Consider the following 27,522-nt stretch of genomic DNA (forward strand, 5'->3'; position numbering starts at 1 on the left):
TAAATCAATATCAGTTATTTGTGTGATATCAATATAATCTCAAGTAATCGAATACACATGAGGGATGCGAAATTTTAGAAATAATATGATAAGTTAAGCCAAATTTAATGTTATTAGAAGAACGCGATGTGACTTACTCATACTTTATTAGTGGTGACTAATTAATAAGTACTAGTATATTTATTTGATGCTTTATTTGTATTAAGAAAACAGTGAATTATTTTTCATATGTATAGGATATTTTTCTTTGATTTTTTTTAAAGCAAATAAGAATGTTTTGTCTAATTTAGCATATTTTTAATTCTTCGACTATTTTGCTTGATTTTTTTATGTGAGGATTTTAGAGATGATGAGTGAAATTTTTTTATCATTTAATATTCTGATGGATTAGTCGGCCATTAAAAATTAACTAAATCATTTGATACGAAATTGTACCAAAATTCTATGGGTAGGTATATGTATAGCTATCATGGAGATTTAACAAACGTAATCATGAGGCGGCACACGAATAATAAACTACTAGTATAGTATTTACTTTTAAGAATACAAAATACAGTTACTAATTTGGATTTGATTTTCAATTCTCTCCCTCTAATCAAATAAAGGATTAATATTGGTCTTTAGATAAAATTAAATTTAAATAAGGAAACTAAAAGAAACAATATAAATCAATCAAAATTAAAGAACAAAAAAATATGTTAGTTAAAATTAAAATTCAACATTAACACGTAAATTTCTTTTGAAATCCACCTCCTCAAGTTCCCAATTGCTTGATCGTACGTACCCTGAAATTGAAATATACATGAAACTTACAAATCTAATTATGACTTACCGTTTTCAAATTTTGATTTGAACTAATAATATACTCTAGTAGATTATTTGAATCATACAATGCTATACAAAATATAATTGCAAAATATGAAATCCGAATGCAAGGCCCCCTAAGATATCTGTTGGGCCTAAAAATCATATTCATTGGACTTATCACGTTTAAAAACTAGGGCTAATTAAGAAAACAATATGGTGCAACTTGCTGGAAGCCGTAATTTAAATAAATTGTTTTATGAATATAGCGGCTAATGAACAAATTATTGGCTAATCACGATTAGCGTGTAGTACTAATAAATTTTAAATAAAATCATACACCCTTATTTTGAATGGCCATACACTAATAATATAATCAATTACTATGTGATAACTAACACCACAGTTTAAGGAAGAGAGGATTTATGTAACTGTACTAATATGTTTGTTTCGCACAAATGATTCAAGTATCTTATAAGGAAAAACCACAAGAAAAACAAAGAAAATGTAAAAGACTGAATAACACCACTCATTCTTCTCCATGGGTAAATTGAGACTGAATAACACAAGTATGTACTATATAGTAATTCATGAGACCTATAAATATTCATGAAACCTATATATAGTAGGTATATTTATTAATTTGTTTCATGTGTCAATTAGAGTTGCAAGTAGCACTACCTAAAACTAATGCACTTTGAAAAGAATGGTTAGAGGTAGTGTTTCTCATTGTATAAAATGTGACTACTATAACCGTGGTGCATATGTATAATTTCTTCTTTTTGAAAACGCATATGATCCATGGTGTATTTAATATGATGATGGCATTTTACTTCTCAAATGTGTAGTGATCAAATAATTGAGTGGGGCTTATAATTGTTCATTTAATTAGTAGGAATTAACTTAATTTATATGAAAAAATTAAGTGGAACGATGCTATAGGGCTACTGATCTTGTCGTACCTTGTTCTTCCATTCTTAAACACGCACCTATTTAATTAGTCCTATCTTCAACCTTATATTCCACCAACCGTATGTCCTTTCAGTCCAATTCATGCGCCAAGAGTCATAACACGTTTTTTTATTGAACACCCAATTAAGGCCGGCGTGATTTAGCTCTAGTGTCTCTGTTAACTAGCTTGTACTTTGTGCTCAAAAAGTTGGGCTTCATAGTTGTCCATTTAACGCCCGGCGTGCTTTAATCTATTTCACTATTTGTTTAATTAATAAATTCCCTTTTGTGTTTAATTAAGCCTTCTTTAGGATTTATTTATTTAAGATTTTTTTTCCAACTTTCCGCATTTAGGATATGAAGAAATATTATACTACGTGAAGTAGTTTCTTATAGTAATTATTTTTTTTAAAGTGCGTTAAGACACAAATCCTAATATTCAAGCTTGGACATCTAATTTATGAGAATTAACGCAATATCTAAAGCATCTATCTATACATGTTTTGGTTTTCTTTTAAAATATTTATAAGTTTTGTCCTCATTCTAGAATATTTATAAGTTTTTCTTATATTTAGGCTTTAGCCAGGAATCGTAACAGCCACGTAAGTTTTAATTCATTATCATGTATATTTATTTCCATTACAATATTAATTACCATTACCGTTATCATTGTTATTATGAATAATGAAATCAAATAAACGCTATTTCTGTTATCACATTAATTTTCTCCTTACTCTAAAATCAATGTTCATTACTCAGTTAAATCTCTATAAATACTTTTCACAAAATAATTCTTCAACCAGAATTCCTCTGACCAACGCATGCGGTGGTGCGGCTGGTGCCATTTCAATGGGAGGAAAGTCGGGTACGCCTAAATCAGTGATGAATGGTAGAGATGATGCTCTCGATTTTGCATTTGATGTCGGTAGTGATAGTTAGGAAACGCGTCTCCCTCTGCGGAGGTGCTCTTCAACGGCGGTGTGATCACTGCGGATCCTTAACGCGGTGAGGAAGCAGCAGAGGCAGCCGAGGATGATAATCCAAGCTAGGCTGAGGAAAGAGAAAGAGAAAGAGGTGCAACACTGTGAAGGCCGCTGAGCCTCCGATGAGAGATGGTCTCTATGGTAAGAAGAGATTGACGTCTGTTACTGGCTAACTAGGGGTTGGGCGAGAGATAAAATGAGGCGGACTATTATTATGTTGGCCAATTGTTTTTAACCTAATGAATTTTAAATTCTTGGTGTACATTTTGTTGGTTTAATTATTTTATTGAATAGTTTAGACTATTAAATGGCTATTAATTCACCAATCCCATAGATTAAGAATGAATTGCCAATTTGATATACCCATTAGTCTCATCAATTGTCAATCAATTAATAATTTAACCATTAATTGATCTCATTTTTCTAAATGACCATTAATCTCATCAGCCTCATAAAGTAAAAAATGAATTTGGCAATTTGATATCCATTGATCTCATTAATTGCGGATCAATCAATAATTCACTAATTAAAATCATGTTACATTTTTATTTTAAGTTTTCATTCGTCAATAATTTAGAAACTTTGTATTCCAATTTCAACAATCTTGACGGAGCTCTTCAAGTCACATTTTAGTACTCCACATACGAAGTTAGATTTAAATGAAACAAGGTAGGCAAAAAAGTGAGGTTAGAGAATGGGGTTGGAATTTTATAATTTCAATTTTATTAATTTAGTAAATGGGGTTTTAATCAATTGGTAGCGATAAATGTACATAAATTTGTATATACTAAAGTTGCTTTATTTATATTTTTGGGATTGTACATTTAAATTATTTTAAATATTTAGTAATTTTTAATTCTTAAATAATGTAATTGTATCTGATTTCAAGTAATTGATTCAAAATGTGAATTTATTATGATGAAATTAAATCGAGTCGTGCATCGCACGGGTGTGGATACTAGTAGTATATAATTCGCTACTCAATTCTCTGTCTTTTCGGACAACATAATGGCCTATTAACATATTGGGTTGATACGATTAATTCTACAGATAATCTTAGTGTGATAACTAGAAGTAAAATTCAATTCTAACATTAGAAATATTGATGAAAACAAATAATTAATTAACTTATCAGAAAAGGAGTTATAACTTTATAATAATCTTTAAAAACATTAGAAATCTCAATTTATAATCCTCCAGATTTGCTTTATTTCTTGTCCGCAACACATGCAGATGGTCCCGTCCCGGAGGGATGAGACGGGAGCAGACATGTTGCAAGTGTTCCACCGGGTATTAGTTTGGAAATATGTAGAACTATTTCCAATTTGACATCCAACAGTAAAAACCTACAAATATTTAAAAGAAACAAAAAAATAATAGTAGTTCATAAAAAAGACTAGGAGCTAGTTCATAAAAACATACGCAATTAACATTTTATATCAAACAAAATACAACAGTACGTAGTAGCTACTTAATTATATATACGTAACATAATAAATACTAGAGAATTACAATTTACAATCATAGTTTATTCTCGTATTAAGGAGCAGTACGTTCTAGGAGTGAGCGTGTTCTAGCAGCGGTCTCACGTTGGCAGTTGAAGAAGAGGGCTGCGACAGGCTGCCCTAATTCGTGTTCATCGGCAAATTTTCTGCTGCAGAATCCATCTCTGCAAATAGGGACGCTCACAGACTGCATCCTTTTCTTCTGCTTGTACAGAATAAAAACCAGCCGATGTATTCCTATGTTTGGCCTTGGCATTTCGTAGCTAACCACTTCTCTTCCTGCATAGTTTTTGTAATAATTACTCTAAAAAATGAAATTGATTTTTTATTTAAGTTTGTTTGGATGTTAAAACAAAAATCAAAATAATCTCTTGTTTCATACCGAATGAAGAGTCCGTGCTGCCTGGGATATTTGTCACAATCCTGTATTAAAAAAGGATGATTAAATCATCACTCACTCTTCTAATTGATTTTTTTTTCTAAATTAACGTAAATGTCTCATACTTGAACATAGTGAACTGTAGATAAAGAATTCAAATTATATCAATATCAACAGCATAAATTTAATATATTTGTAAAAATGAAACCTTTACTAAGCCATTATTATAACAGTGTTTTTTTTTTTATTTCTTTATGTGATAAAAACGGAAAAATTAGAAATAAAATTTAGAGTCATAGTATTGACTATTGATCAACATCATTCCTTTTCATGAGATAAATTATGGAGTAGTAATAATTGATATATGAAACCTTGTCCATTTCAATTAGCTGACTATGAAGAAAAACCTGTAATCGACATATATACCCATTTAACCCTCTATTGTTACATTATAGTAATACAGTATTAATAAAATACTACTACAAGCTAAGTTTGTATTATTACAAGCTTACCAGTGTAAGTGCTCTCTGAGGTATGGATCACTTGGACCAGGAACATCAGGGTCTGTCATGATCTGCAACAAGTAGAACAAATCAATCACTTTAACATACAACAGCTTAATTCATTTCCATAACATCCTATCTCTTTGCAAACCCTAAACCCTAAAATTTCCTTTTTTAAAATTATTTTTGCCCAATTTCTGAAACAATTGCAGGCAAGAGATATTTACCAATGTGAAAAAAGTAGTGAAATCTCCAGCAGCATGAAGTAGAACCTTAGGTTTGGAGATTAGAGTGGAAGGAAGAAGATGATGGCCATTGTAAACATGATTTTTGGAGTTGTAGATAACAGACATCTTGGCAGTGGGGGAGAAGCTATCAACTACTTCTCCAATCACTTTACCAATTACAAGAGGATCTGATCTCTTCTTAATCATTATCATCAATAACATCTACTTTTTCTCTGTTGAATCACCAAAAACCCTTGAATTTATAGTGGAAACGACCACATGTCATTTGTATATTACTGTAGAGAAATTAAGCAACGTTTTCTAATATACTGTTTGAACCCTACTATTAGCCGTGGTACAATTTTACGTGTCAAGTGATGATGAATCAGGCTGTCATACTATTTTCGAGAATTGTAAATATGTTTTAAGTGAAAAAGAATCTCATTTTCATGATATATTATGGTGTATATATACTTAAACAGAAAAACCATGCTCATTGGTGATGATTGAAATTAGCAATAAGATACCACACCTTTTGTGGATGAAGAGAGTTAATGTTAGATTCTAGGGTTTCGATTTCATAATTAATTCTAATATTATGAACTCAAGACGATTTTATGACAAAGCTATATATGTCATATAAACGTTGCGTATTGTTTTATTGTAATGTGAGATGTGTATTGAACGACAATTTGATCATATCTTCAACTTATCGATTGGCCATTAAGTTAATATAGCTTATAATTGAGATATTATGTAACAATATTTGCTTATATAAAATGCTTTTATGTTACTTTTATACAAAACATATTAAATGGTTCTTAGTTCCTATATTATGAAAAAAATATCAAAATCTGATATAAATATAGTTTTATAAAAATTAAACGAATGTTTGTCATGATATGGGGAAAGAAAGTTTATAGGCTTTTTTCTCGTCCCTTTGTAGGTTGGATTTAGTTATTATCTGGCAGGTAACCAGAAAACAAGGAATGCCTTTTTTGGAAAATAGTTAGATAGAAATCAAAGAGATAAAAAGATGATTTGACATTGATGTAAGTTCTGCAATCTTCGTTATAGTCGATCTCTCAATTTTGTGGATAAAGTACTTTGTATTTAAAAATAAATTATTATCTTAATAAAAACTCTAAACTCAAATAACCAAATGCACTCGTCTAAGTTCGCCTAATAGCCTTAAATATCAAAATAGTATTCGATTAAGATTTGAAGTTCGCTACATAGATTTGTAAGGTGGGCTACTGCAACTCTTTGAAAAGCCCAAAATTATAGCGTTGATTGCATTTATTATCTGGTTTCATTTGTTGGTCCACACGGTATAATATTGATTACTGGGAATTTTATTCAGAAATTATTTTAATATTGAAAGTTCGATAAAGATGAAATCTTTTAAAATACTTTTATACTAAATCGGTATTAATATTTCCGCCGATTCGAGGACGAGGACTACAATTTTCTAAAGAAGGGTCACTACTCAGTCACTTACTCTTATGCAATTTATATAAATATTGATTTAGAAGACCAATTTTCCCCTAAACTGGAGGTAAGATTATTTCTCACTCACATTTTCCATCTAATTTTACTCTTCATCAATTCATTTGTGGTCCATTATATTCTTCAATCATGTGTAGATATTGCGTACACAAAATTCAATCTCAGCCTACATGTTTTGGTTAGATGTAGGCCTTATATTCTTATTGTTCACAAAGTGTTCGATGATATGCCTCAAGGAGCCTGCTTAACCCTCTCTGCCACATTAAAATGTTTGTTTCATGACGTATCATATAACCAACCAAAATGAAAACTTTATTGTATCAAAATTGTGGTTAGGATTATTGGGGCGAGAAAAAGGTTTCTTTTTAATGATTTATTCAAGAAGTTGTAGAATACATTGGTGAATTCTGCTTGTGGAGATTTGAACTCCAAATATTTAGCAATTCGAATTGTGCTGACTGATAAATGTTAATCTTTATGTATGACCAGGTATAATATGGCATCATCTTCCATGTTTTCTGCTTGGACCATGAATGGGAATGCACTTGCTCCTACAGTTTCAACGATCATCAATGATTGTTCGAAACAAACATACAAGTCTCTGTCCATATCTGCATCTGCCGACATTTCGCATTCGTCTCTCAGGAGAGGAGTCGAATGCAGAGCGCTGAATGGTGAGAGGAAACCTTCCTTTTCACTGGGGAGTAAGTTTCAACTCGAAGATGTCATTGAAGCTCAGCAGTTCGACAGAGATATGCTCAGTGCCATATTCGACGTGGCACTGGAGATGGAGAAGATTGAGAAGAACTCTACTGGAAGTAACCTTCTTCAGGGGTATCTAATGGCTACCCTATTTTATGAGCCCTCAACCAGAACTAGGCTTTCATTCGAGTCGGCTATGAAACGTCTGGGGGGAGAAGTGTTAACCACAGAAAATGCACGAGAGTTCTCATCTGCAGCAAAAGGGGAGACGCTTGAAGGTATCCAGTCATTTTTATTTGTTTTTGAGCCTGTATGAAAATATGCTAATATTGATCCATATTGATCTCCAGACACCATAAGAACAGTTGAAGGCTACACGGATATCATAGTGATGAGGCATTTTGAAAGCGGTGCCGCAAGAAGGGCCGCAGCTACAGCCACTATCCCGATTATTAATGCTGGAGATGGTCCTGGACAGCATCCAACTCAGGTCTGCAATGAGTTTTTGCTTTTTAATCGAATTCTTTAAAAATTTAGCTGAGATTTTGGCTTGTTCACATCCAATGATTTTCCTTTAGATAGATATGAAATTATATTTTAATTGCTTTTGCTCATTAACATTTAGTTCACCCTTGGCCATGAAAGAAGAATAGAGAAACATATAAAATTTGCAAGGAATTATTCATAAATTGTTAGTTTTCTAGCTTAAAAGGTAGTTTTGGAAGGGTGGATTTATTTGTATTTACAATTTTAGAATGTGCTATCAGAACAGAGGCTTTTTATAAGAATTGTTTTTTTTCTTGCTAAATGCTATTGGAAGGTTACTCTCTTGATGCCTGTCATATACCTGGAAATGGTTGTGAACTCTTTGTTGGTTTTTGTCTAGGTGCTATTTTCGTTCTTGCTAATTTGATATTGCTGCTTAAATATGGGTCGTTGTTTTGTAGTATGAGTTTATAATATAGTAAGTACATCTTTATCAGTTCCTATTTCCTAATGTCACTGTAAGCACTAATGAAAGAAATTTTAAATTAGGTTCATGTAGGTTGACACTATATTATGGAGTATTCATGCATCTATCTCCAATGAACAATATGTGTGGTGTGTTCGTTGCTTTCTGGTAATCATATGAAAAGTGTATGGTTCCTATGCTAGTAAAATAAGATGAGTTATTTCGGTTTCTTCATGTGAGAATTCTGAAAAGAAAGTTAAGCCAGTGCACAACCACAGTGCAACAAAGATGCTCTATATTTATCCGCTTGACTGAGTCCTTTGGCTTATCACACTTCTTCGCGATCTAGTACATTAGATATAGGTTAAGTGACAAGTTAATATTGTCACTTGGCCAAAACGTATGAATCATCTAATTATTGATCTTGTGTATTCTGTTTTAAGATCCTTTAAATGTATTTTACGCATATGCGTTTCTATGTTGGCGAACAGGCTCTCCTTGACATGTACACGATTCAACGAGAGATAGGAAAACTTGATGGAATAAAGGTCGGGCTTGTGGGAGATCTTGCTTACGGGAGGACAGTCCGCTCACTTGCCTATCTTCTGGCCAAGTACAAAGATGTCAAAATTTACTTTGTCTCACCAGAAACAGTGAAAATGAAGGTAGATGCCAAATATCTATGCGAGAGAGCTAGTTTTTTCTATAGGTTGCGGATTTCTGCCTTGATTATAGTCACCGGTGAGTTCATATAACACTGCTTCAATATCATTTCAGGATGACATAAAAGATTATCTAACATCCAAAGGCATTGGATGGGAAGAGAGTGATGATCTGATGGAGGTGGCTTCTAAATGTGACGTGGTATATCAAACCCGTATTCAGAAGGAGAGGTTTGGAGAGAGAATCGATCTTTATGAAGAAGCTAGAGGCAAGTACATTGTGGATGGGGATGTATTGAGAGCGATGCAGAAACATGCAGTCGTGATGCATCCTCTACCACGTCTTGATGAGGTAGGACTTGACTTGTCTCCACTATATTGCTAGTGTTCTGTTTTCAAAGTTGTGATGGGTTGCATCCTTTTTCAGATAACTGTGGACGTCGATGCGGATCCAAGGGCTGCTTATTTCAGACAAGCCAAGAATGGCCTCTACATTCGTATGGCCCTTTTGAAGCTATTGCTTCTTGGCTGGTAAAAGATGTAAGGATTTGTTGAGGAATCTATTTCAATTTTCTCATTCTCTCACTTTTTTTGTTTGGAAGTTGAGATTATGCCAAGGATTCAAGAAATGTTGGCTTGTGATTGTTGAGATATCATGGTATTATTTGGGCGTACACAAAAAAAAGTTGTTATCATATGAAGTTCACAATCTCCGTTTGTGCCTCGAGCAATACATCATTTTTATAATTAAATAGTATTATTGTTACAGCTACTATGTGTTTTTAAATAAGAAAACTGTAATTTCTCAATAAAAAAATTATTTTTTTTATTTTGATCTATCCATCAAAAATAATTTGATCTATTTATAATAAGTTTGATTTTATTTAGAGGTATTGGTCCAAAAACTTTAACATAATTCCATTATCTCTCAGAAACATTAAAATTAATTTAAAATAGTATAAACTTTAAGTTCGGTGTATTCTTTTTCAACCTAACTCAAATAAGATATTTTTGGGCCAAAATTTATTTTATGTGAACAACCGTGAAACATTTGGTAGTATAAAATATCGAAACTATGCCATATTTAATACAACTAAATATAGGAATCAAAATGCTTCTTTACCATTTTAGTGTGGTCGTTTACAAGGCCATAAAAAATTCCAATGTTATAGTTGGGGTTAAATATGAAAAAGAGTACCGGCCCAGGCCCAGTAGGTGCCGACGCCGTCGATCATCAATTTTGCAACCCTCGTCTTCCCCCTTCTCATACAGGTCTGCTGCATCAAAATTGATAGAACAAAAATGAGTGCATACAACGCATTTAAATCGAATGTTCCAGTTGCGTGGAGCCGTAATCTCTACATAACACTGGTTAGAGGAATTCCGGGCACGAGGAAGCTCCACCGCCGCACCTTAGAGGCCTTGCGCCTCACCAAGTGCAACCGCACCGTCATGCGATGGAATACCCCCACTGTCCGTGGAATGATCCAGCAGGTACTCTCTCTCTCTCTCTCTCTCTCTCTCTCTCTATTTTGTTGAATTAGTTGTGATGTTGCTTGGATTGAATTAGTACTACTCCATGTTTATTTACAATTTTCAATGCAGGTGAAAAGGTTGGTTGTGGTGGAGACTGAAGAAATGCACAATGCTCGGAAGCAGAAAGACGCTGCTCACCGAGCTCTGCGCCCGCCCTTGCTCGTAAATCACCAGCCTGCCTCGACTAATGATTCTTCTGCATAATTTCTCATATTAATTCTCTGGTTAGCTCCTTTTTCCACTGAGTTTTATTCAATCAATTGTTTGTAGATGGTGATAATGATTATGCATTTCTATGTCTCGCTGGATTCTTTTGGGGTGAATGTTCAGTTGTCTTCTCACTTATAATTTCTTCAACATATAGTTTTAGGATCAGTGATATGTTTGGGAACCGAGTCATCATGATAATTTCTATCTGATTTGGTTTGAGTTTTGCTGGAATTATTGATGGTTTAAGAGTTTAGAGTTAGTCCTAAAAGGTAAAATAACACTAGTAATTGCTAGAATCACCTCAAGTATAGCTTTCATCCTAAATTAATTATTCAGTCACTTTGCAGCAATTCATTGCCCCAAAAATACCCATTCTTGTACTTAACACTTGTTCGGTTATTCGCAAAGGCAAATAGAGAAAGTTGTCCTCAATTTTCCATGTTTGAGTTTTTAAATGAAACTGGTCTATGCTGTTTCCAGCTTCAGTTGGTGTTAAGTTCTTTCTCTCACCCTCTCCCTTACCCTAGAAAGATCATTGATCTGGTTGGGTTTTTTTTGTTAGGTTTAACAAGTGTGCTATATCTGTTTTTTTTCCCCTAGTTATTGCATTATGTAATACTGAGATTTGAACCTGTGCCTATAGGTTATCTCATAATAAGTTATCTCTATGAATGAGGACTGGTGGCATGTTCGAAAGCAATGTTTAAGCACTAAACTGGGAGAACATATTAGTACTATTGCTACTTCTCAAGCTTTTATTTTCGTGGAGGCGTGACTCAGCTACATAGGTGTTCTGACCAATGCGCTTCTACTGCTTGTTGGGAACTTTCTACTTCTGAAGCTTTTATTGTTGAAGACTTCATTTACTCGCATGATGATATAGATGATTTATCTTCAGTTGATGAGAATTCGATGTTTTGGCATGCTTATTTAAGTGTTAGGCACTTGCCTTGCTTGTTTCTGTACCTTTTCGGTATCTTTCTGTACCTTGCTTGTTTGCACTTGCCATTGATGAACTTTAACTGGTAGAAAATTAGAGATTAAGGGTTTTGATCTGAGCTATTTGTTGCAACTTGCAAGGATCTAGCTCATCTTGTTAATCTGCATGGTTTGATTCCCTTATCTTATCTCTACAAATAAAACGTTAAAAAGCTAATTAAGTAGTAGTACTACGTATATAGTGATGGTTTGTTTGATCATGATGTAGAACACGACTATTATTATTTCTCCACATTTTGATTGCCTACAGTTTTGTAATGCAAACACAACTAGTGATGCTATTAGTTTCGCTCCCTCTCCGCTCTCTCGGCTTCCTCCTCTTGAAAACCCACGCCGCTGCACGTGTAGCGTCAGCTAGTATAGTCGCCTGTCCTCCAACCACCATACTTACCTCTTCGGTGCTCCACTTTTGCCGGATTGGGACAGAACAAATGGAGGTGCTGGTTTCCGGGTCAGGTGGAATTGGTATTTCTGAGAGGGTTGAGTTTCCTCCAACTACTGTGTCAGATTGAAAGGGGTCTTACTCTTGTTGTGGCGGGGATTGAAGGATTTCTCTCTCTGCTCTCTCCTCCTATTGTACTCCAGTCGTGTTCATTAGCAAGATTGGATTTCGAAACATAGCTGATCGCTATGTAATCACACTAACACATGAGATTTTTTTTTAAAAATCTAATTTGACGCAAAATTAACACGTGTAATTTGACAACATCTCTAAAAGCTTAGGATGTTGCATTTGGCTTTTCCATTGTAGTTTACATGTTGCATTTGGCTTTTTCCATTGTAGTTTAGCTCTCAATTCACTTGAGAGTTGAGTTAAGCGTTGTTTGTAAAATTTGCAGGTTCCACTAGAGATACCCAAGGTTTTCGGTTCCGGCGGTTAACCGCGGATCCTTACTGCCGGTTCCGATTCCGAACCAAAACCGTGACTTTTTTCTTGAATCGGAACCGCCATATTTTGAACCGTGGGCCGGTTTCGATTTCAAATTTTACGAACCGAAACCGTGTCGGAACTGTAGGTTTCGGACGGTTCCAAACCGGAACCGTGAAAAACCGTCGAAAAACCGAGCCAAAACCGTGAAAAACAGTGAAAAATCGCCGAAAAACCGGCGATTCCAAACCGGAATCGGAACCGCCGATTTTCAAACCGAAACCGGAACTATAAATAGCCTCATGGTTCGGTTCTGGTTCCACATTTCCCAAAACCGGAAAACGAACCGTGGGCATGTCTAGGTTCCACAATATTAAAGAAACAAACTCGGTACATACATATATATCATATATGCACAACATATTTAAATTTCCAGAATAAAATGCATTTACTTTTTACTGTATGAATACAAAATTTATAATACTACTCCTTCTGTCCCAACGTCCCAACTAAGTTAAGTCGTATTTTTTTTTGGATGTTTCAACTAAGTTGAGTAAAAAAAAAACATAACATTCAATCACTTTTATTTTATTATATCATCTACTTTATTCTCTCTTTATTTTTATACTTTATTCATCTTGTTTTAATACGTGTCTAAAAGTTTTTGACCCAACTTAGATGAAACGATGGAAGTATATCCTTTTGTAATTCATGATTTTAAGTTTTGGAGTAACAATTTATCCATTAGGCGTTTTCTCAAAACAGGCACATACATACACATAATATAGCTTCAGATTGAATTGCGTAATTAGGCCCAATGGGCCAAAATATGGAGCCCGTTAGGGTTTATCTTCTGTTTAGTGATCAGATATCTGCATACCCGCACCGCTCTCGCTCACAAACCCTACCATTTCTCATCAGGTTTCTCCCTGAACTCTTTCCTTCTCTCTCCTCTAACTCTGTTGTGTGCGTATTGATTCGATTAAGCATTTTATTGGATTGAATTTGTGCTGATATGTTCTGTTTGGTTTGTATGTGCAGAGTTAGGCTGCGAATCACGAAGTTTTGAAGGATGAGGTGAGATTAAGCTTCAATTTTTTGTTTTTATACTGTCGATCTTTTTTTTATATTGCCCTGTTACGAATTGCGTCCGCATTTTCACCTATATGAACGGACTAATATCTAAATTGAATGTCCGAGACAAAATTTGGGTGTAGTCTGAGTTTTTCTCCAATTGTATTGAGGCGACAGCTATAAGCTAGTTTTCACATTGTAACGAATGGCTTATGCATTAAATTATTTGAAAAGACTGTTAGTAGATAGCTTTGTGGTGGGGCATGCTAATTTGGTTTCCACCATTACGGTTTTGCAGTAAGCTTCAGAGTGAAGTCTTGAGAGAAGCTATCACTCAGATAGTAACTGATGCCAAGGAGAAAAAGAGAAATTTCACAGAGACAGTTGAACTACAAATTGGTCTGAAAAATTATGACCCACAAAAGGATAAGCGTTTCAGTGGTTCTGTTAGGTTGCCACATATTCCCCGTCCTAAAATGAAGATTTGCATGCTTGGTGATGCTCAGCATGTGGAAGAGGTGCAGTTTCATTCTTTGCTTGTGTTCTTTGTTAGGAAAAGTTATTGTTTTGCACGTATTTGAAAGACATATTAGATCATAGTCATCCCTGTTCTTTCCCTTTTTAGTTCGACACTAAAGCTATAATTCTAGTGTTTCGGATTTGTGGTGGAGTGTTTTCTTGTGTTGAGGCAAAAGCATCATAATGATTTGTTGTTTATTTTCATATGCTTGTTTTCATTCATGCACAAGAAACTCCTTGATTGGTAATTTAGTTGCCACTGTACTCTAACTCTGATACCATATGAACATCGCTTTTAGATGAGCTCTACTAAACAAAACAAATGCATTATATCTAATTTCATATTATATTTTGTGTTATCAGATCAGTCACCTTTGCCTTAGGAATTCAGCTATGAAGATTTAAATGTTGTTTCTAGTTGGGTTTAACTTACTTGATGTGCAAAACTGCAAACATATCTACAGGCTGAAAAAATTGGTTTGGAGTCCATGGATGTGGAGGCTCTCAAAAAGTTGAACAAAAACAAGAAATTGGTAAAGAAGCTTGCCAAGAGGTATCATGCTTTCTTAGCCTCCGAGGCTGTTATCAAGCAGATTCCTCGTCTTTTGGGACCTGGTCTAAACAAAGCAGGTAATTGTTTATGTGCTCAAAATTGTTAAGTAATGCAAGGCACGACAAACATGTCTTGCATCTGGTTGTTTGAAGGCATTGAATCACTAGTCTCTTTTTTGGCTTACTTGTTAATCACTTTGTCCTTGAATTCAGGCAAGTTCCCTACACTTGTGACCCACCAAGAGTCTCTTGAGTCCAAGGTGAATGAGACTAAGGCAACTATCAAGTTCCAATTGAAAAAGGTGCTCTGCATGGGAGTAGCTGTTGGGAACTTGGACATGGAAGAAAAGCAACTATTTCAGAACATTCAAATGAGTGTCAACTTTCTGGTCTCTCTTCTCAAAAAGAACTGGCAAAATGTGAGTCCATATGTTATAACCGATATTGATATCTATAAATATTTCTTCATATGGTGTTTGATCTTGTTGTGCCTCCTAAGATTATCATCTTTTAAAGAAAGATATACTAATTTCAGACATGTTATTTTTATAACAGGTGAGGTGTTTGTACCTGAAGAGTACCATGGGCAAGCCGCAACGCATCTTTTGATTGAGGTGTTGTCTCTTTGGACTGTTAGGAAGAGTGCAGTTTGTATGTGCTTTTTTGAACTTATATTATGTTTACATGGGAATTTTGGTTATATTTATGTTGAGATGCTTTTGGCCTATACTGGTATAGCAACAGTTTCGTTAAGATCATAATTTTGTTCCTCATTGCTGCCCAATGCTATAGTGCTATTAGTGGCACTTGCATTTACATCTTTGCACTCATTTTTCAAAATGGCAAATTTCTCTATTACACAACATTTGACAAAGCACCTTTTTATCATTTTAAGACAGAATATTTGACAAAATACATTTTTTGACGGGATATTTTATCGATGTTTGTTTATTGTAAGTAACATTGTTCTAGAGTTGTTTTACCACGAAATGTTAATTATTTGTCATTTTGGTACCTATGATAACAAATTTTATATTTTTGGATATTCTTCTTATTCATAACATTGTCGCTCGTGACCTATCCTTAATCCTTTGCAAAGTTGGATTCTCTCTTCTTAGTATCAATTCTTCAATTATAATGCAGTTACCTAAAATTTCTTAAAATAATTACTCCCATATGTTGAAGTTTACTATATAAATGGAGAATATAAAAAATAAATTAAATATGTTGAAGTTTACTATATATTGAAAATGAGTCAAAGATAATAGGACAACCCTAAAAAAATTAATTAAATGGAGAGTATAGCGTATACTCAGTTTCGATTTCACCAATATTTCTAACGGTAATATAAGGATAGTCACTTTGAGTAGTGATATAGGGCAACCACTACTTAGATGCATACCTAGAGGCTAGAGATCAAAACACGGAGTATAGTATAAGAGTATTTTAGTTTATTATAAAGGCGTTTTAGTTCATTACATGGATTCGAAAAATACGGAGTGAACAAAATTGTCATTATAGTGAAGGGTTTAAGGAGTTGTACTCTACTATAAGAGCGTTTTGTTCACTATAAAGGTGTGTAGTTCATAACACATATTTGAACGGAGTGAAGCAAAACACCCTTATACTTATAGTGAACTCTATATTTTTAAAATCCGTACAATATCATCCTTTCATTTTTTGTCTATTGAATAAAATTTATTTATTAATTATATACTACTCACTTTGTTCCATAGTAGTGAAATTATTTTGTTATTTTGGTACGTTCCATAACAGTAGAGTCATTTTCTTTTATAGTAAGTCAACACATTTCTTCTTACTTACTCTTCTTTTCTCTACTTTTTCTTCTCTTCTACTTAATTATCTTTTTATTTAACACATTATCCTCCTTTTTGTTAATCTCCGTATCAGAAAGAAATGCTTCCACTACTATGGAACGATAGAAATATTACTCCCTCCGTTCCAATTAAGTGAGATAGTGGAGTTATATTCCTCTTTGGGATGTCCCAACTAGGTTGAGTCATTTCTTTTTTTAACAAAAAAAACATCAAATCACTCTTTCTTTATTTAACCATCTATCTCACTATTTTTTTAGTTTTCTTACTTCATTCATCTTTTCTATTTTTCAATAAAATTTCTTAATTTTTGGAAAGAGGGAGTAAGATTTAGTTATATTACTCTAATGGGCTTTTGAGGAATGCAAACACTACTGTATTTTTAAATGATATACCACTCCAAGTTGTCATAATTAAATACACAATTTGCATCATGATGGCGCATAAGGCTTTCCTAGCCGGCTACCCAACTCCTACTCTCCTACCCATTACCACGTCCCAAAAGCCGCCTCTTCCTTCTCCTTCGATTCAATCGTGATTAAAGTTGTTTTGACTTGATATACTATTCTACACAAAATTCTACTACAAAATTCACTTCCTATAGATTATGTGGGTAAATTTCCTAACCAAAACACATAACCGTATATGCGGATTTATCCTGTGTTTGAGTTTTTTCTGTTAAAAATCATTCTTTTCTAATCATAGATTCATAAAGAATACAAATCACTCTTTCTTTACTTTCATGGCACACACTAATTATTATAATTACAAGTCTTTCATAAAATTAAGAAATCCACTAGGGTTGGGCCCCTATGTTATGCGACCTTCCAACTCCGACAGGGGTTGTTTCATTTAGACTGGCTTTCTATTTTAATCAAATTGATTAATCATTTATTTTTATAAAAGGTCATGTTTAATTGTTATTTTTGTTAAAATTTTGGCATGCAACAATGTATCTCAAGCCATTTCTTCAGTGCCTGTGTTTCAAAGTTATTCATTTTACCAAAAAAATATAAACTAAAATAAAAATGAAGCAGCATGATGAAAAAGGAGACTGTTTGATAACATGAGTATAAAATTTGTAAACATTATATTAGTACAAACCATCTTTAAAAAAATCATCTTAGATTGTTTAAAATTATGAATATTCTAGAAATAGGCAAAAAGTCTATAAATAGTTGGCAATAGCACTCCTAATTCTCTAAACCCTTATTTCGTGCACATCGGTTTCTCCGTTGAAGAAGCGCCGCCTCATTTCTGAAGCACTGTATCACATTAGATTTGTGTACGTCTTCATTTAATCTCTAGATTTTTTTTGCCTTCGTCGATTAGCTATGTTTGCATATGTTCGGTTTTTGCAGGATCACTTGCTATTCAGTCTTGATTTTAGTTTTCTTTATGCTCTGTATCTGCTCTGTTTTATGTTTCTGGTTTTGTTTCTTTTGCAATTCGAGAACTATAATTTTTTGCTATTTTACCGTAGATCCACGTGTAAATCACGGCGAGATGTTGATTTTTGCATTTTCCAAATATTTTTTTCAATCTACACTTTTTAATATTGATCTTATGTAACCATCACTGCTCTGGTAAAATTTGCTGGATGTTAAATTCACATCTTAAATTTATTGCTTTTTAACACTCCTATGAGTTTTCAGCCTGAAAATTGGTAATTTGGTATCTAACCTAAGCATCCTGAAGAGCTGCATTTTGTCGATTTTTTCTATATGTTATGTTCGTCACGACTATCTTCATTCGACCTCTCATTGTTTGCAGTAATTTTCTGTTATTGTTCTCTAAAATTGTTGGTAATTTGTATCTGCAAATCAACTTAGTTGCTTGCGTGCTTTGGAGCTTCGAGTGAAGGGCAAAGAGCATTTCGCCTGCCCTTCTCATAATGCTCCAAACATATATTGCTTTGTTGCAATTCAATTGAGTCATTGCCATCCTTTGATGTCATATGCAACAAGGCGACATACCATACATTGAATAAGATTCAATCCTGCATTTGCATTCACTTGATTTCTTCATATACCATCATGAAAATGCAATGCTGTATTTGCGGTGTTTGTGTGTTGCCAATATACTAAATGGCATTTCTTTCAGGAGGACATGGCGACCGCCCGTGTTCCTACCAACTCCCTGATCACAAGCATGCCACAAAACCAAACTGCGAGTCCGTTTATCAGAATCCCAGCCTCGTTGGGGTCTGTGAAGAGTGTCACCAAAGCCTTTGGCTTGACAGCAAAGGCTGATTTCAGGGCATCTGCAATGGCTACATATAAGGTCAAATTGATCGGAGCAGATGGTGAGGAGTGCGAATTTGAGGCACCTGATGATTGTTACATCCTCGACTCTGCTGAATCTGCAGGAGTGGACCTGCCTTACTCGTGCAGGGCTGGCGCGTGCTCCACCTGTGCAGGCAAGATTGTATCGGGCTCTGTGGATCAGTCGGATGGCTCGTTTCTTGATGACAATCAGATGAAGGAAGGGTACTTGCTCACTTGCGTTTCCTACCCCACTTCAGATTGTGTGATCCACACTCACAAGGAGAGTGAGTTGTATTAAAATTGTGTGTTGTTTTGCTGATGTTTTGGCTTGTTAGCTAGTACTTATGAAGGAGCACAGCAGACTCGGTTGCAAAACTTGTAATAAATGTTGTGCATTATCGTGGAATGAGTTATTTCAGATGAAGCTTCTCGATTTATTTTGTTTCTTGTTCTTGTTATTGAAAGATTTAGGAGCACTTGGTTTGAATGGTAAATATGATTTGATAAAATAATCAAGTACTGTACAATAATTAAATGTATGATTTGCATATTTTCGATCGAATGATAAATACCCATCCATGATCCATCCAATCACTCAAAACACTTTTGAGTATTTTTTTATCACCACCAAGTATAATCCTCCAATTATACAAAAATTTCAAAATGTTGCAGTATGAGTTTTTATCACACCAAGTTTGGGTGATAATTTAGTACTTACAAATGTTTCATACTACTATTTATCTCTTATTTTACTGTTTTAATACTTTAACAATCTCCAAACGAATGCAAAAGATGAAATGACTCTATTAAGGTGGACCGAGAGAGTACTAAATAAGATGACTTATCTTAAAAGGCTAGTTTGTAGGAGAGATGTCACATTTAATCTATAAACTCTACACCAATTGCTCTCATAACTTATATGTGACATTGAGTCCGTACCTATTAACCCCCTTAAGGGCCAACATCCTCGTTGGTCACGACTGGTCCTTCGCTAGACCACTTCGAATTCTCATTGGTTATGATAAGTTATTTGGCTTACCACCACTCTTACTCGGTCTCGAACACTCATTTATCACAATTGTATCTAGTACTCCCTTCATCCCACAAAAGATGTCACACTTGTGGGATGACACGAGATTTTAGGAGGCTTTGTTTTGTGTGTAAATAAATATAATTTTTATATTCATGTGAGAAAAAACTTTTTCCAAAAGAGGAAATGTAACATCTTTTGTGGAACAAACAAAAAAGGAAAGTGTGACATTTTTTGTGGGACGGAGTGAGTAATTCCTATTCATTAGATCTAAAAGAATGACGAAATGGCCTTTTGAGAGCCAACTGTTTGAGAATGACAAAAACTATCATGTATAACGAATGACGAAAAGATCCTTTCAGTTTATTTTGGTTTTGATTTTTCAGTTTTTCGATTTCGATTTTGAACTATTTTCGGATTCGATTCGATTTGGGTAAAAATTGATCCGAAACCCGAATCTTTACCTCTAATAACCATGAATAGTGAAGGGGGGTGTGTATCAACTGCAGGATTAAAAGCCAGCGTGTCAATTTGTGATTGGTGTCTCTTACGCTGTCCCGTCGTTTAACCATTTTCCGTTCACTTTGACAGAAAATAGAAACCTCGCTAATAAAAAAAAAAACTGGAATAAACCTCTCCCAAATTACCTCCAATCCGAATCGGCGATCCGGATCCACAATGTCCGTCCGCCAGACGATGACCCGCTTCCCGCTCAACCCGGCGGAGCAGGAGGCGTGCGGCGTTCCGTGGGGCATGACGGTGGCGCCGTTCGCCGCCTTGGACGAGAACGGCGTCGCGCCGGTCTACGGATCCAACGGTGAGCTGCTGCCGCGATGCGAGAATTGCTGGGCCTACTACAACACCTACTGCGAGCTGGATCAGTGGTCGTGGGACTGCTCCCTCTGCGGCACCACCAACGGCCTCTCCACGCAGTCCATCGCCCAATACTCGTCGCCAAATTCCTGCGCCGAGAATATCTCCTCCTTCATCGACCTCGAATTACCTCGTAATTCCTCTTCTGCTTTCTCCAGCTCCGCCAGTGTAATTGGTGAATTTTGATTGTTTTTTTGTTGTTGCTGATTTACTACGACCTTTCCGTGTTGCCTGAATTTGGTTTCATTTTCCTTTCATCAATCTATTTAACAACCATAATGCTTAGAATTTCAGTATGAACTTATGATAACAATTCTAGATAAAGTACTTAACTAGTCTTGCTGAGATTGAATAGAAATCCTCATTTATGATGTCTACGAGCTTTTCATTGTGTTTAAATCCAATCCTATTAGTATAGTTGATTATAGGTTGCAATAATTTTTCATTGCTCTAGCAGGAAGTTGAACTAGCTATCACAGTTTATGATATAGGATTACATCTTATATGGAGAAATATGATTACCTTGGCCACATTATTTATACGTATAATGTATGTGATATCATCAGTCTTGACTTCTTTTCATTTATGAAATGTATTACGTCATACATATATTCAAACTGTTGCAGTAATGTGTAGGAAGATCATCTCACATAGCTTGTTATTGTGTGCAAAGTTGTATTTCATAAGCTTGCACCTTCCTTTCATTATAACTGTGATTTGCTGGAAACTGTGGTTAGGTTGTTTTGTGTTTTTCATTATTCATTTCGTTGTGGCAGAGGAAGGATCCGAAGAAATGAAGGCAAGGCCAGTGTATGTTGCTGCTGTTGACCTCTCTTGTAAGATTTTGTATATCCCTATTGCGAAAGTTGACTGCTGCATCTCCATTTGTATAAAATAAATAAGATAAAATCAATCTTTCGCACTCGAGTTTGGGGTTTAAATTGGTATGGGTCTCTTTTGTTGAGTACAAATTGTACTGGGATCACAATAGTGGGTATGTTAATGCAAGTAATGTCAGGAAATCATGCTTTGGGGTTCAAAAGTTCAAACCCTGTTATAAACTGTATAAGGTAGGAAAGAATAGATTTCCCATGCTAAACGAATGCATAAGTGGATGCTGTTATTATGATACTATTTGGTGAAGAAGATGTAACTTGAACAGTTTATCCAAAAAAAAACATTAATGTGTGAACTGTAGACTAGTATTACTATCATTCTCGACCAATCATGTATGTTAATGCAATTTCAGTATGACTCACATTTGGTCTCCTTGAATTGTCTTCTTCTGCAGCATCAGAAGAGTTTCTGGAACTAACTAAAAGTGCTCTTTTAGCAGCATTGGAAGGTTTGTTATGTTTCTATCTCCTATTCAAGTTGTTGTCACTAAAGTGAATTCTAGTCTTAATCTCCTAATTTTGCAGCACTGGGGCCCGGGTCACTTTTTGGTCTTGCTACATTCAGCCATAAAATAGGCTTGTATGATGTTCAAGGGCCCATTCCTGTAGTCAAGAATGTCTTTATTCACCCAGAGTCTCTTGAAAACCTAACAGTGGAGCTTGAGGATGTTATGCCACTGTTTTCATTTCTGGCTCCAGTATGTACATTGATGGTGTTTGTGTTGTCATGCTCTTTATTATTTCATTAGACTATATATATGCTAGTTTACACTTTGAAATATTTTATCTGAGTTGTGGTAGGGTTGAAGCTTTGGATCTTGACTAGTCAGTACTCACATCTTTAAATATCAATGTTGTAGGTGGACACTTGCAAAGACCTTATTGCATCTGCCCTTGAAACTCTAAAACCAACAACTTCCTGGGAACGGACTACAGCTGCTGGTCAAGGAGTAGATGGTGTTTTACTTGGTGGGCGAGGATTTGGGGTTGCAATGGAAGCTCTGCTCAAGTATCTTGGATCAGAGTATGGGAATACATATGCGCTGGGTACAATAAATCTATCAACGATTCCTGTAAATAATATTTTGTAATTTACTAGTAATTTGTTTGCTTCCATTTTCTGCTTCTTCAGCATGGTACTTTGGCCAAAGCCTCTCATTTACTATATGTTTACTGGATGCCCTGACCTAGTCAGGACTTCTAATTATTCTCCCTTTTGCTCCTCCCTCTGGTGGAATGCAGCCAGAGTTTTTGCCTTTCTATCGGGTCCTCCGGATTATGGTCTTGGCCAGCTAGACACCAGACGATACGGTGAACAGTATGCTAGTAAAGGAGAGGACGCTGATCGTGCTTTACTCCCTGAGCAGACTCCATTTTATAGAGATTTGGTAGTTTGCTTGTCTTAACGAATCGCTTAAGAAACTGGTAAAATAATAAAGTGATAAGCTGAAAATTTATGCTTCACAGGCTGCTGTTGCTGTTCAAGCCGGTGTATGTGTGGATCTATTTGCTGTTACAAATGAATATACTGATCTAGCATCTTTGAAGTTTCTAAGCATTGAGAGTGGAGGCTCTTTGTTTCTATATTCAAGTACTGATGATTCAACACTTCCTCAAGATATGTGAGTTTCGAAGTTATACCTGAAGATGATTCTTGTAGATGATATTAATTTCAGATTATCTTGTAATAGCTGGGAATAAACTAAATCAATTTATGATTTTCCTTTTCAATTAGACACATAGATGATATATATGATGTGATGCAGGTACCGTATGTTAAGTAGACCATATGCTTTCAATTGTGTTCTCCGTGTCAGGGCATCATCTGAATTTAAGATTGACCATTCAGTAAGAATTGGCTGTTCCAGTTTTGAATTGTTTTTGCCATTTTTAAACTCTTACAATATGACTCTCCATTTCTGATGCTACAGTATGGGCACTTCTTCCCAGACCCGGAGTATGAAAATGTTCAGCACATCATCTGCTGCGACTCTTTTGCCACATATGCCTATGACTTTGATTTTCTGGGTGATACTGGATTTTCACTGTAACGTGAATACTTCCTTTTACTTATCTGTTTTCTTATGTAGTTCTCAAGTGTTTTTTTACTTTTATTTCTTGATTTTTTTTTGCTTTGCACATATTGTCAACATATTAAAGACTTACCATGAAGTTGATGTGCCCATGATATTTGATATGCATACAATAATTATGTGATATTGGTCGTTCTCTTTACTGTTGGCTTAGATTCATACCTCCTTTTTCTTTTTTACTTTTTAACCGTGATTCATCTTAAGATATCCTACTCAATTCATTTTCATTCACGGTTGATGTAATATTGACTACAACAGCTAAAGTACCTTCATGAATCATGGCATAACATCTAATTAGTGTAATTGGAGATCCCATTATTTCTCTGATTCCCAGCCACCCAGGAAGTTGGGGCACAAGAAACATCTTTTCCCTTAAATCTTTCCCTTTCTGCTAGAATTCTGTTTTTTTCTGGATTGCTGTTTTCATAAGCTGAAGCCAAGTATGCTCGTGCAACATCCCTCATATATCTTGTAGTCCTTTATTTGTGCTCTTGCATTCTCATGAATTGGGGACTCAATCAATATGTAAAGCCATTTGTTTACAACTCGTGTAGAACTTGATGGATGAAAAAATTCCAATGATTGATCAATTTCATTTTGCTTACCATTCTCTAAATTTTCAATGTTGTATTTGTGTTTGATTCTGTATAAAATTACTACAATCGACAATTTTCTGCAGGCACAGCAAAGAGCGCCCAACATTACAGATTGCATTTCAATACTCAGTGGTTGTGCCTCCAAATGAACTGTCAGGGTCAAGTTCAGGAACTTCAAAGAGGTATGCTTCTTTTTGTGCAGTTGAAGCTTTCTGGTCATAAGAGCAATGGTCCTGGGTGTCAAACCTTGGATGAATTCTGGAATAAGAACTATCTAATGTGTTGATTCAGCAGAGAACAACATGTTCACTGACTTCATGATGTAAAGAAAAGATTGATAAACTGTTTTAGAACTCGTGAATCTTGTGATTTTCTGGTCAGTATTTTTGGAAGCAGTTTAAACACATCCATTGATTGAGCTCAGTGTAAAAGCAGTTTCACAAAAATAGTTGAGGTGATCGTTAGGTTGTGTCAATGACAATAATGGTGGTTGCGAAAAAACTCCTGGCTCTGATAGTTTCACTTATTTTCAAAATGCTTCATTCAGTCATTCTTAAATTGCTTATGTGAAATCTGATTATGAATGTAAATAGTAATACAAGAAATTCAAAGTTAAATCCGGTTCTCAATTATGGCAAGAACTAATTCCAGTGGTCACATAATGGTATATTATTTGCATAAAATCTGATATAGTGGTTTAATTATTTACAGTGTAGGATTTTAAATATTTTGGGAGGCATTTTTTTATCCCTGTCTTTCTGGCTAGCTTCTCGTGCACACTGGCTGTGAATAATGAAATGTTGAAAATGTGAGTGCTGATGTATATTTTCTGCTGGATTATGCTAAGTGAGGTTGATTCTGCTGACCTTACAATTCAGATAGTGCTGGAGTTGACTTAAATAACCTTGTTTAGATTATGACAATGAGTTAAAATGATTAACTTTTATAATTATCCATGACTTCTATATTTTCTCATTTTTGGATCTTATATATCTTGAAATGAGTATTCTCACACTAAGAGCTCTTTGTGCCCCGTTAATTTGACCTGTTGAGGACTGGGCCATTACTTATATGCTACTACTTGCTTTTGCTGTTGTTAAAAGAGCATTCGCCAGTGCTTTGAGTTTTAAAGCATGAGGTTCGGTTGATCAATGTTATATATGTATGATCTACTTTCATGCAGAGATACATATTCCCTGCAAAGGAGACTGAGGATTAGAACTGTACAATTTGAAGCTGCTCGCAATATCAACGAGATTTATGATACTGTGGATCCTGAAGTCATTCTCTCCATACTTGTTCACGAGGTAAACCCTATTTCCGGAAGGTTGTGGTTGCTATCTATGTCTATGCATTTTGTAAGCTTGGGAGCGACAGGAGAGGTGAGGATTTGCAGATTTGTGTCATATATACTGCATTTTTAAGCGTCATAAGATTCATTTCATATTTTGTCCTATGCATGCGTTTGTTGAAGATTGTGTCTGTGTACTGTCGACGTCAGCGTGGCTGAGTTATAGCCAAATATTTGGATTTGATCTTCCCTTCAGAGGAGTATGCTGATGGCTGATTCATTTATACTGTCAAGTTATTTTAACGTTTTGTTCTTTAAAATTCTTATCAGGTGATTTTGTCTTCGCTAGAGCAAGGAATTCGGGAGGCTAGGATTTTACTGCATGAGTGGCTTGTAAATCTTGTCGCTCAGTATAATGATGCTTTCAAGCTTTTTGAACATGGAAGAGGAAGTTTAACAACTTCCCGTGTTGATGTTGCCTTCAGCCAATGCCCTCAGCTGCAATCTTTACCCCGCTTAATTTTTGCTTTGCTACGGAATCCTCTTCTTCGGTTTCATGAAGAAGGTGTTCATCCAGACTATCGGATATATCTTCAGTGTTTGTTCAGGTATGCAGGACATAATCATTTGCATCAACCTTCAGTGGTTGTATAATGGCGCCATCAAGCTTTTTTAAAACTTACAACTCTTTTTAATGCAGTGCCCTGGAACCTTCTTCACTTAGCCGTGCTATATATCCTTCATTGGTGTCGTATGAATCTCCAGAAAAACAAGCATTCCCTCGCCATTCCCTGAGCCGTGCTGCACTAATAACAAGTGGCAGCCCAATTTTTTTCCTCGATGCTTTCACAATGCTCATTGTGTTCTATTCCTCCACAGCTGACGCTTCCCTTCCTTTCCCTCCGCCCCAGGATTGTAAGTGAACGTTCATTTGTTTCTTCTCTCTCTCTCTCTCCCCTCCCTTTTAGAATTACGATTGCATTCACGTTTGCTAATAAACGATACCTAACCAGGCCTTTTGAGAAGAAACATCAACAAACTGAAGCAAGAGCGGAGTATTACTCCTAAACTGATTTTTATAAGAGGGGGGAAGGACGATGCAACGGTTTTCGAGAACTATCTTATCGAGGAACAGGACGTGGAAGGAAGTGGGTTCACTAGTGTTATGGGTTTCGTCTCCTTCCTCGACGAGATCAACCAAGATGTGCTAGAATACATCAACAAACCAAATGGTAAATAGTGTTAGAATACAGGAGTTGGAATACAAAGTTGGTAATTGTGGATACAGAAGGTTAGTTCCCAAATGGAGAAGCAGATTGTCGTCGTCCATGGGAATTATGTTGTTAATCAATCATGTATTGACTTTACTTTACTGTAGTGCTTTGTTTATTTTTCAGGTTCTGTATTGCTTTGTAATATTAGACCGTGGAAGGAGTTGATTATTTTGGGATTCCAGATTCCAATTTCTTTTCTCCTCTGTATAATTGTACCCTTTCTTTACTTCTCTTACCATCAGCCTAACATTTTGGCCGGTTGCAAGAATAAACTTTTGTACTTGACTTTTCAAATTAATCAACTCTCCGCATTAATACGATACGAACCCTACCTTTCATGATTTTTTTAGTAATACTGCAACCTTTATAAACAATACACTATTATTTCCATTCTGGTTTATTTATTGGGTTAAATTCAAAATTTTAAAATAT

The 27,522-nt window shown here is 35.2% G+C and overlaps 6 protein-coding genes across 8 annotated transcripts; 5 read left to right on the forward strand and 1 right to left on the reverse strand.

The window, feature by feature from the left end:
• Positions 1–4,277: 4,277 nt before the first annotated feature.
• Positions 4,278–5,559, reverse strand: LOC125209263 (CEN-like protein 4). Its single transcript, XM_048108869.1, has 4 exons — positions 5,353–5,559; positions 5,135–5,196; positions 4,626–4,666; positions 4,278–4,522 (listed from the first exon to the last, which is right to left on the reverse strand). Exons 1-4 carry the CDS (start codon positions 5,557–5,559, stop codon positions 4,278–4,280), a joined length of 555 nt encoding a protein of 184 aa, XP_047964826.1.
• A 1,199-nt stretch (positions 5,560–6,758) lies between these two features.
• LOC125211656 (aspartate carbamoyltransferase 1, chloroplastic-like) lies at positions 6,759–9,890 on the forward strand. 2 transcript variants are annotated; one of them, XM_048111547.1, is made up of 6 exons: positions 6,759–6,910; positions 7,351–7,841; positions 7,914–8,053; positions 9,007–9,180; positions 9,293–9,529; positions 9,605–9,890. In XM_048111547.1, exons 2-6 carry the CDS (start codon positions 7,358–7,360, stop codon positions 9,710–9,712), a joined length of 1,143 nt encoding a protein of 380 aa, XP_047967504.1. In that variant the 5' UTR covers positions 6,759–6,910; positions 7,351–7,357; the 3' UTR covers positions 9,713–9,890. The 2 variants fall into 2 exon arrangements, with proteins under 2 accessions (XP_047967504.1, XP_047967505.1); XM_048111548.1 differs by lacking the exon at positions 6,759–6,910 and adding an exon at positions 7,083–7,218.
• Positions 9,891–10,366: 476 nt separating this feature from the next.
• Positions 10,367–11,981, forward strand: LOC125211507 (50S ribosomal protein L30-like). The gene is made up of 3 exons (XM_048111332.1): positions 10,367–10,671; positions 10,783–10,937; positions 11,567–11,981. The coding sequence occupies exons 1-2, from the start codon at positions 10,480–10,482 to the stop codon at positions 10,915–10,917; spliced, it is 327 nt and encodes a 108-aa protein (XP_047967289.1). The 5' UTR covers positions 10,367–10,479; the 3' UTR covers positions 10,918–10,937; positions 11,567–11,981.
• Positions 11,982–13,599: 1,618 nt separating this feature from the next.
• LOC125210595 (60S ribosomal protein L10a) lies at positions 13,600–15,708 on the forward strand. Of its 2 annotated transcripts, none has more exons than XM_048110129.1 (6): positions 13,600–13,711; positions 13,832–13,867; positions 14,163–14,382; positions 14,848–15,013; positions 15,149–15,354; positions 15,491–15,708. In XM_048110129.1, the coding sequence occupies exons 2-6, from the start codon at positions 13,863–13,865 to the stop codon at positions 15,542–15,544; spliced, it is 651 nt and encodes a 216-aa protein (XP_047966086.1). In that variant the 5' UTR covers positions 13,600–13,711; positions 13,832–13,862; the 3' UTR covers positions 15,545–15,708. The 2 variants fall into 2 exon arrangements, with proteins under 2 accessions (XP_047966086.1, XP_047966088.1); XM_048110131.1 differs by lacking the exon at positions 13,600–13,711 and adding an exon at positions 13,732–13,756.
• A 2,192-nt stretch (positions 15,709–17,900) lies between these two features.
• Positions 17,901–19,461, forward strand: LOC125215553 (ferredoxin, root R-B1-like). Its single transcript, XM_048116997.1, has 2 exons — positions 17,901–18,055; positions 18,874–19,461. The coding sequence occupies exon 2, from the start codon at positions 18,880–18,882 to the stop codon at positions 19,333–19,335; it is 456 nt and encodes a 151-aa protein (XP_047972954.1). The 5' UTR covers positions 17,901–18,055; positions 18,874–18,879; the 3' UTR covers positions 19,336–19,461.
• Positions 19,462–20,663: 1,202 nt separating this feature from the next.
• On the forward strand, positions 20,664–27,293 carry LOC125214810 (protein transport protein Sec24A). Its single transcript, XM_048115975.1, has 14 exons — positions 20,664–21,073; positions 21,717–21,776; positions 22,232–22,285; positions 22,362–22,534; positions 22,697–22,883; positions 23,079–23,224; positions 23,304–23,458; positions 23,603–23,684; positions 23,768–23,883; positions 24,609–24,707; positions 25,709–25,832; positions 26,147–26,424; positions 26,517–26,731; positions 26,830–27,293. The coding sequence occupies exons 1-14, from the start codon at positions 20,746–20,748 to the stop codon at positions 27,054–27,056; spliced, it is 2,244 nt and encodes a 747-aa protein (XP_047971932.1). The 5' UTR covers positions 20,664–20,745; the 3' UTR covers positions 27,057–27,293.
• Positions 27,294–27,522: the final 229 nt, after the last annotated feature.

The sequence above is a fragment of the Salvia hispanica genome, chromosome 3 (genome assembly GCF_023119035.1).
Source record: "Salvia hispanica cultivar TCC Black 2014 chromosome 3, UniMelb_Shisp_WGS_1.0, whole genome shotgun sequence".
Lineage (NCBI taxonomy): Eukaryota > Viridiplantae > Streptophyta > Magnoliopsida > Lamiales > Lamiaceae > Salvia > Salvia hispanica.

Coding starts and splice junctions, on each gene's coding strand:
- LOC125211656 (XM_048111547.1), top strand. CDS start 7,358: ATGGCATCATCTTCCATGTTTTCTGCTTGGACCATGAATGGGAATGCA. Junction 8,054..9,006: donor CTGGACAGCATCCAACTCAG/GTCTGCAATGAG, acceptor GTTGGCGAACAG/GCTCTCCTTGACATGTACAC. Junction 9,530..9,604: donor CTCTACCACGTCTTGATGAG/GTAGGACTTGAC, acceptor ATCCTTTTTCAG/ATAACTGTGGACGTCGATGC.
- LOC125209263 (XM_048108869.1), bottom strand. CDS start 5,559: ATGATTAAGAAGAGATCAGATCCTCTTGTAATTGGTAAAGTGATTGGA. Junction 5,197..5,352: donor TCACTACTTTTTTCACATTG/GTAAATATCTCT, acceptor TACTTGTTGCAG/ATCATGACAGACCCTGATGT. Junction 4,523..4,625: donor CAGCACGGACTCTTCATTCG/GTATGAAACAAG, acceptor AAAACTATGCAG/GAAGAGAAGTGGTTAGCTAC.
- LOC125215553 (XM_048116997.1), top strand. CDS start 18,880: ATGGCGACCGCCCGTGTTCCTACCAACTCCCTGATCACAAGCATGCCA.
- LOC125210595 (XM_048110129.1), top strand. Junction 14,383..14,847: donor ATGCTCAGCATGTGGAAGAG/GTGCAGTTTCAT, acceptor ACATATCTACAG/GCTGAAAAAATTGGTTTGGA. Junction 15,014..15,148: donor ACCTGGTCTAAACAAAGCAG/GTAATTGTTTAT, acceptor CCTTGAATTCAG/GCAAGTTCCCTACACTTGTG.
- LOC125214810 (XM_048115975.1), top strand. CDS start 20,746: ATGTCCGTCCGCCAGACGATGACCCGCTTCCCGCTCAACCCGGCGGAG. Junction 21,074..21,716: donor CATCGACCTCGAATTACCTC/GTAATTCCTCTT, acceptor TCGTTGTGGCAG/AGGAAGGATCCGAAGAAATG. Junction 22,884..23,078: donor TGGGAATACATATGCGCTGG/GTACAATAAATC, acceptor GGTGGAATGCAG/CCAGAGTTTTTGCCTTTCTA.
- LOC125211507 (XM_048111332.1), top strand. CDS start 10,480: ATGAGTGCATACAACGCATTTAAATCGAATGTTCCAGTTGCGTGGAGC. Junction 10,672..10,782: donor TCCGTGGAATGATCCAGCAG/GTACTCTCTCTC, acceptor TTTTCAATGCAG/GTGAAAAGGTTGGTTGTGGT.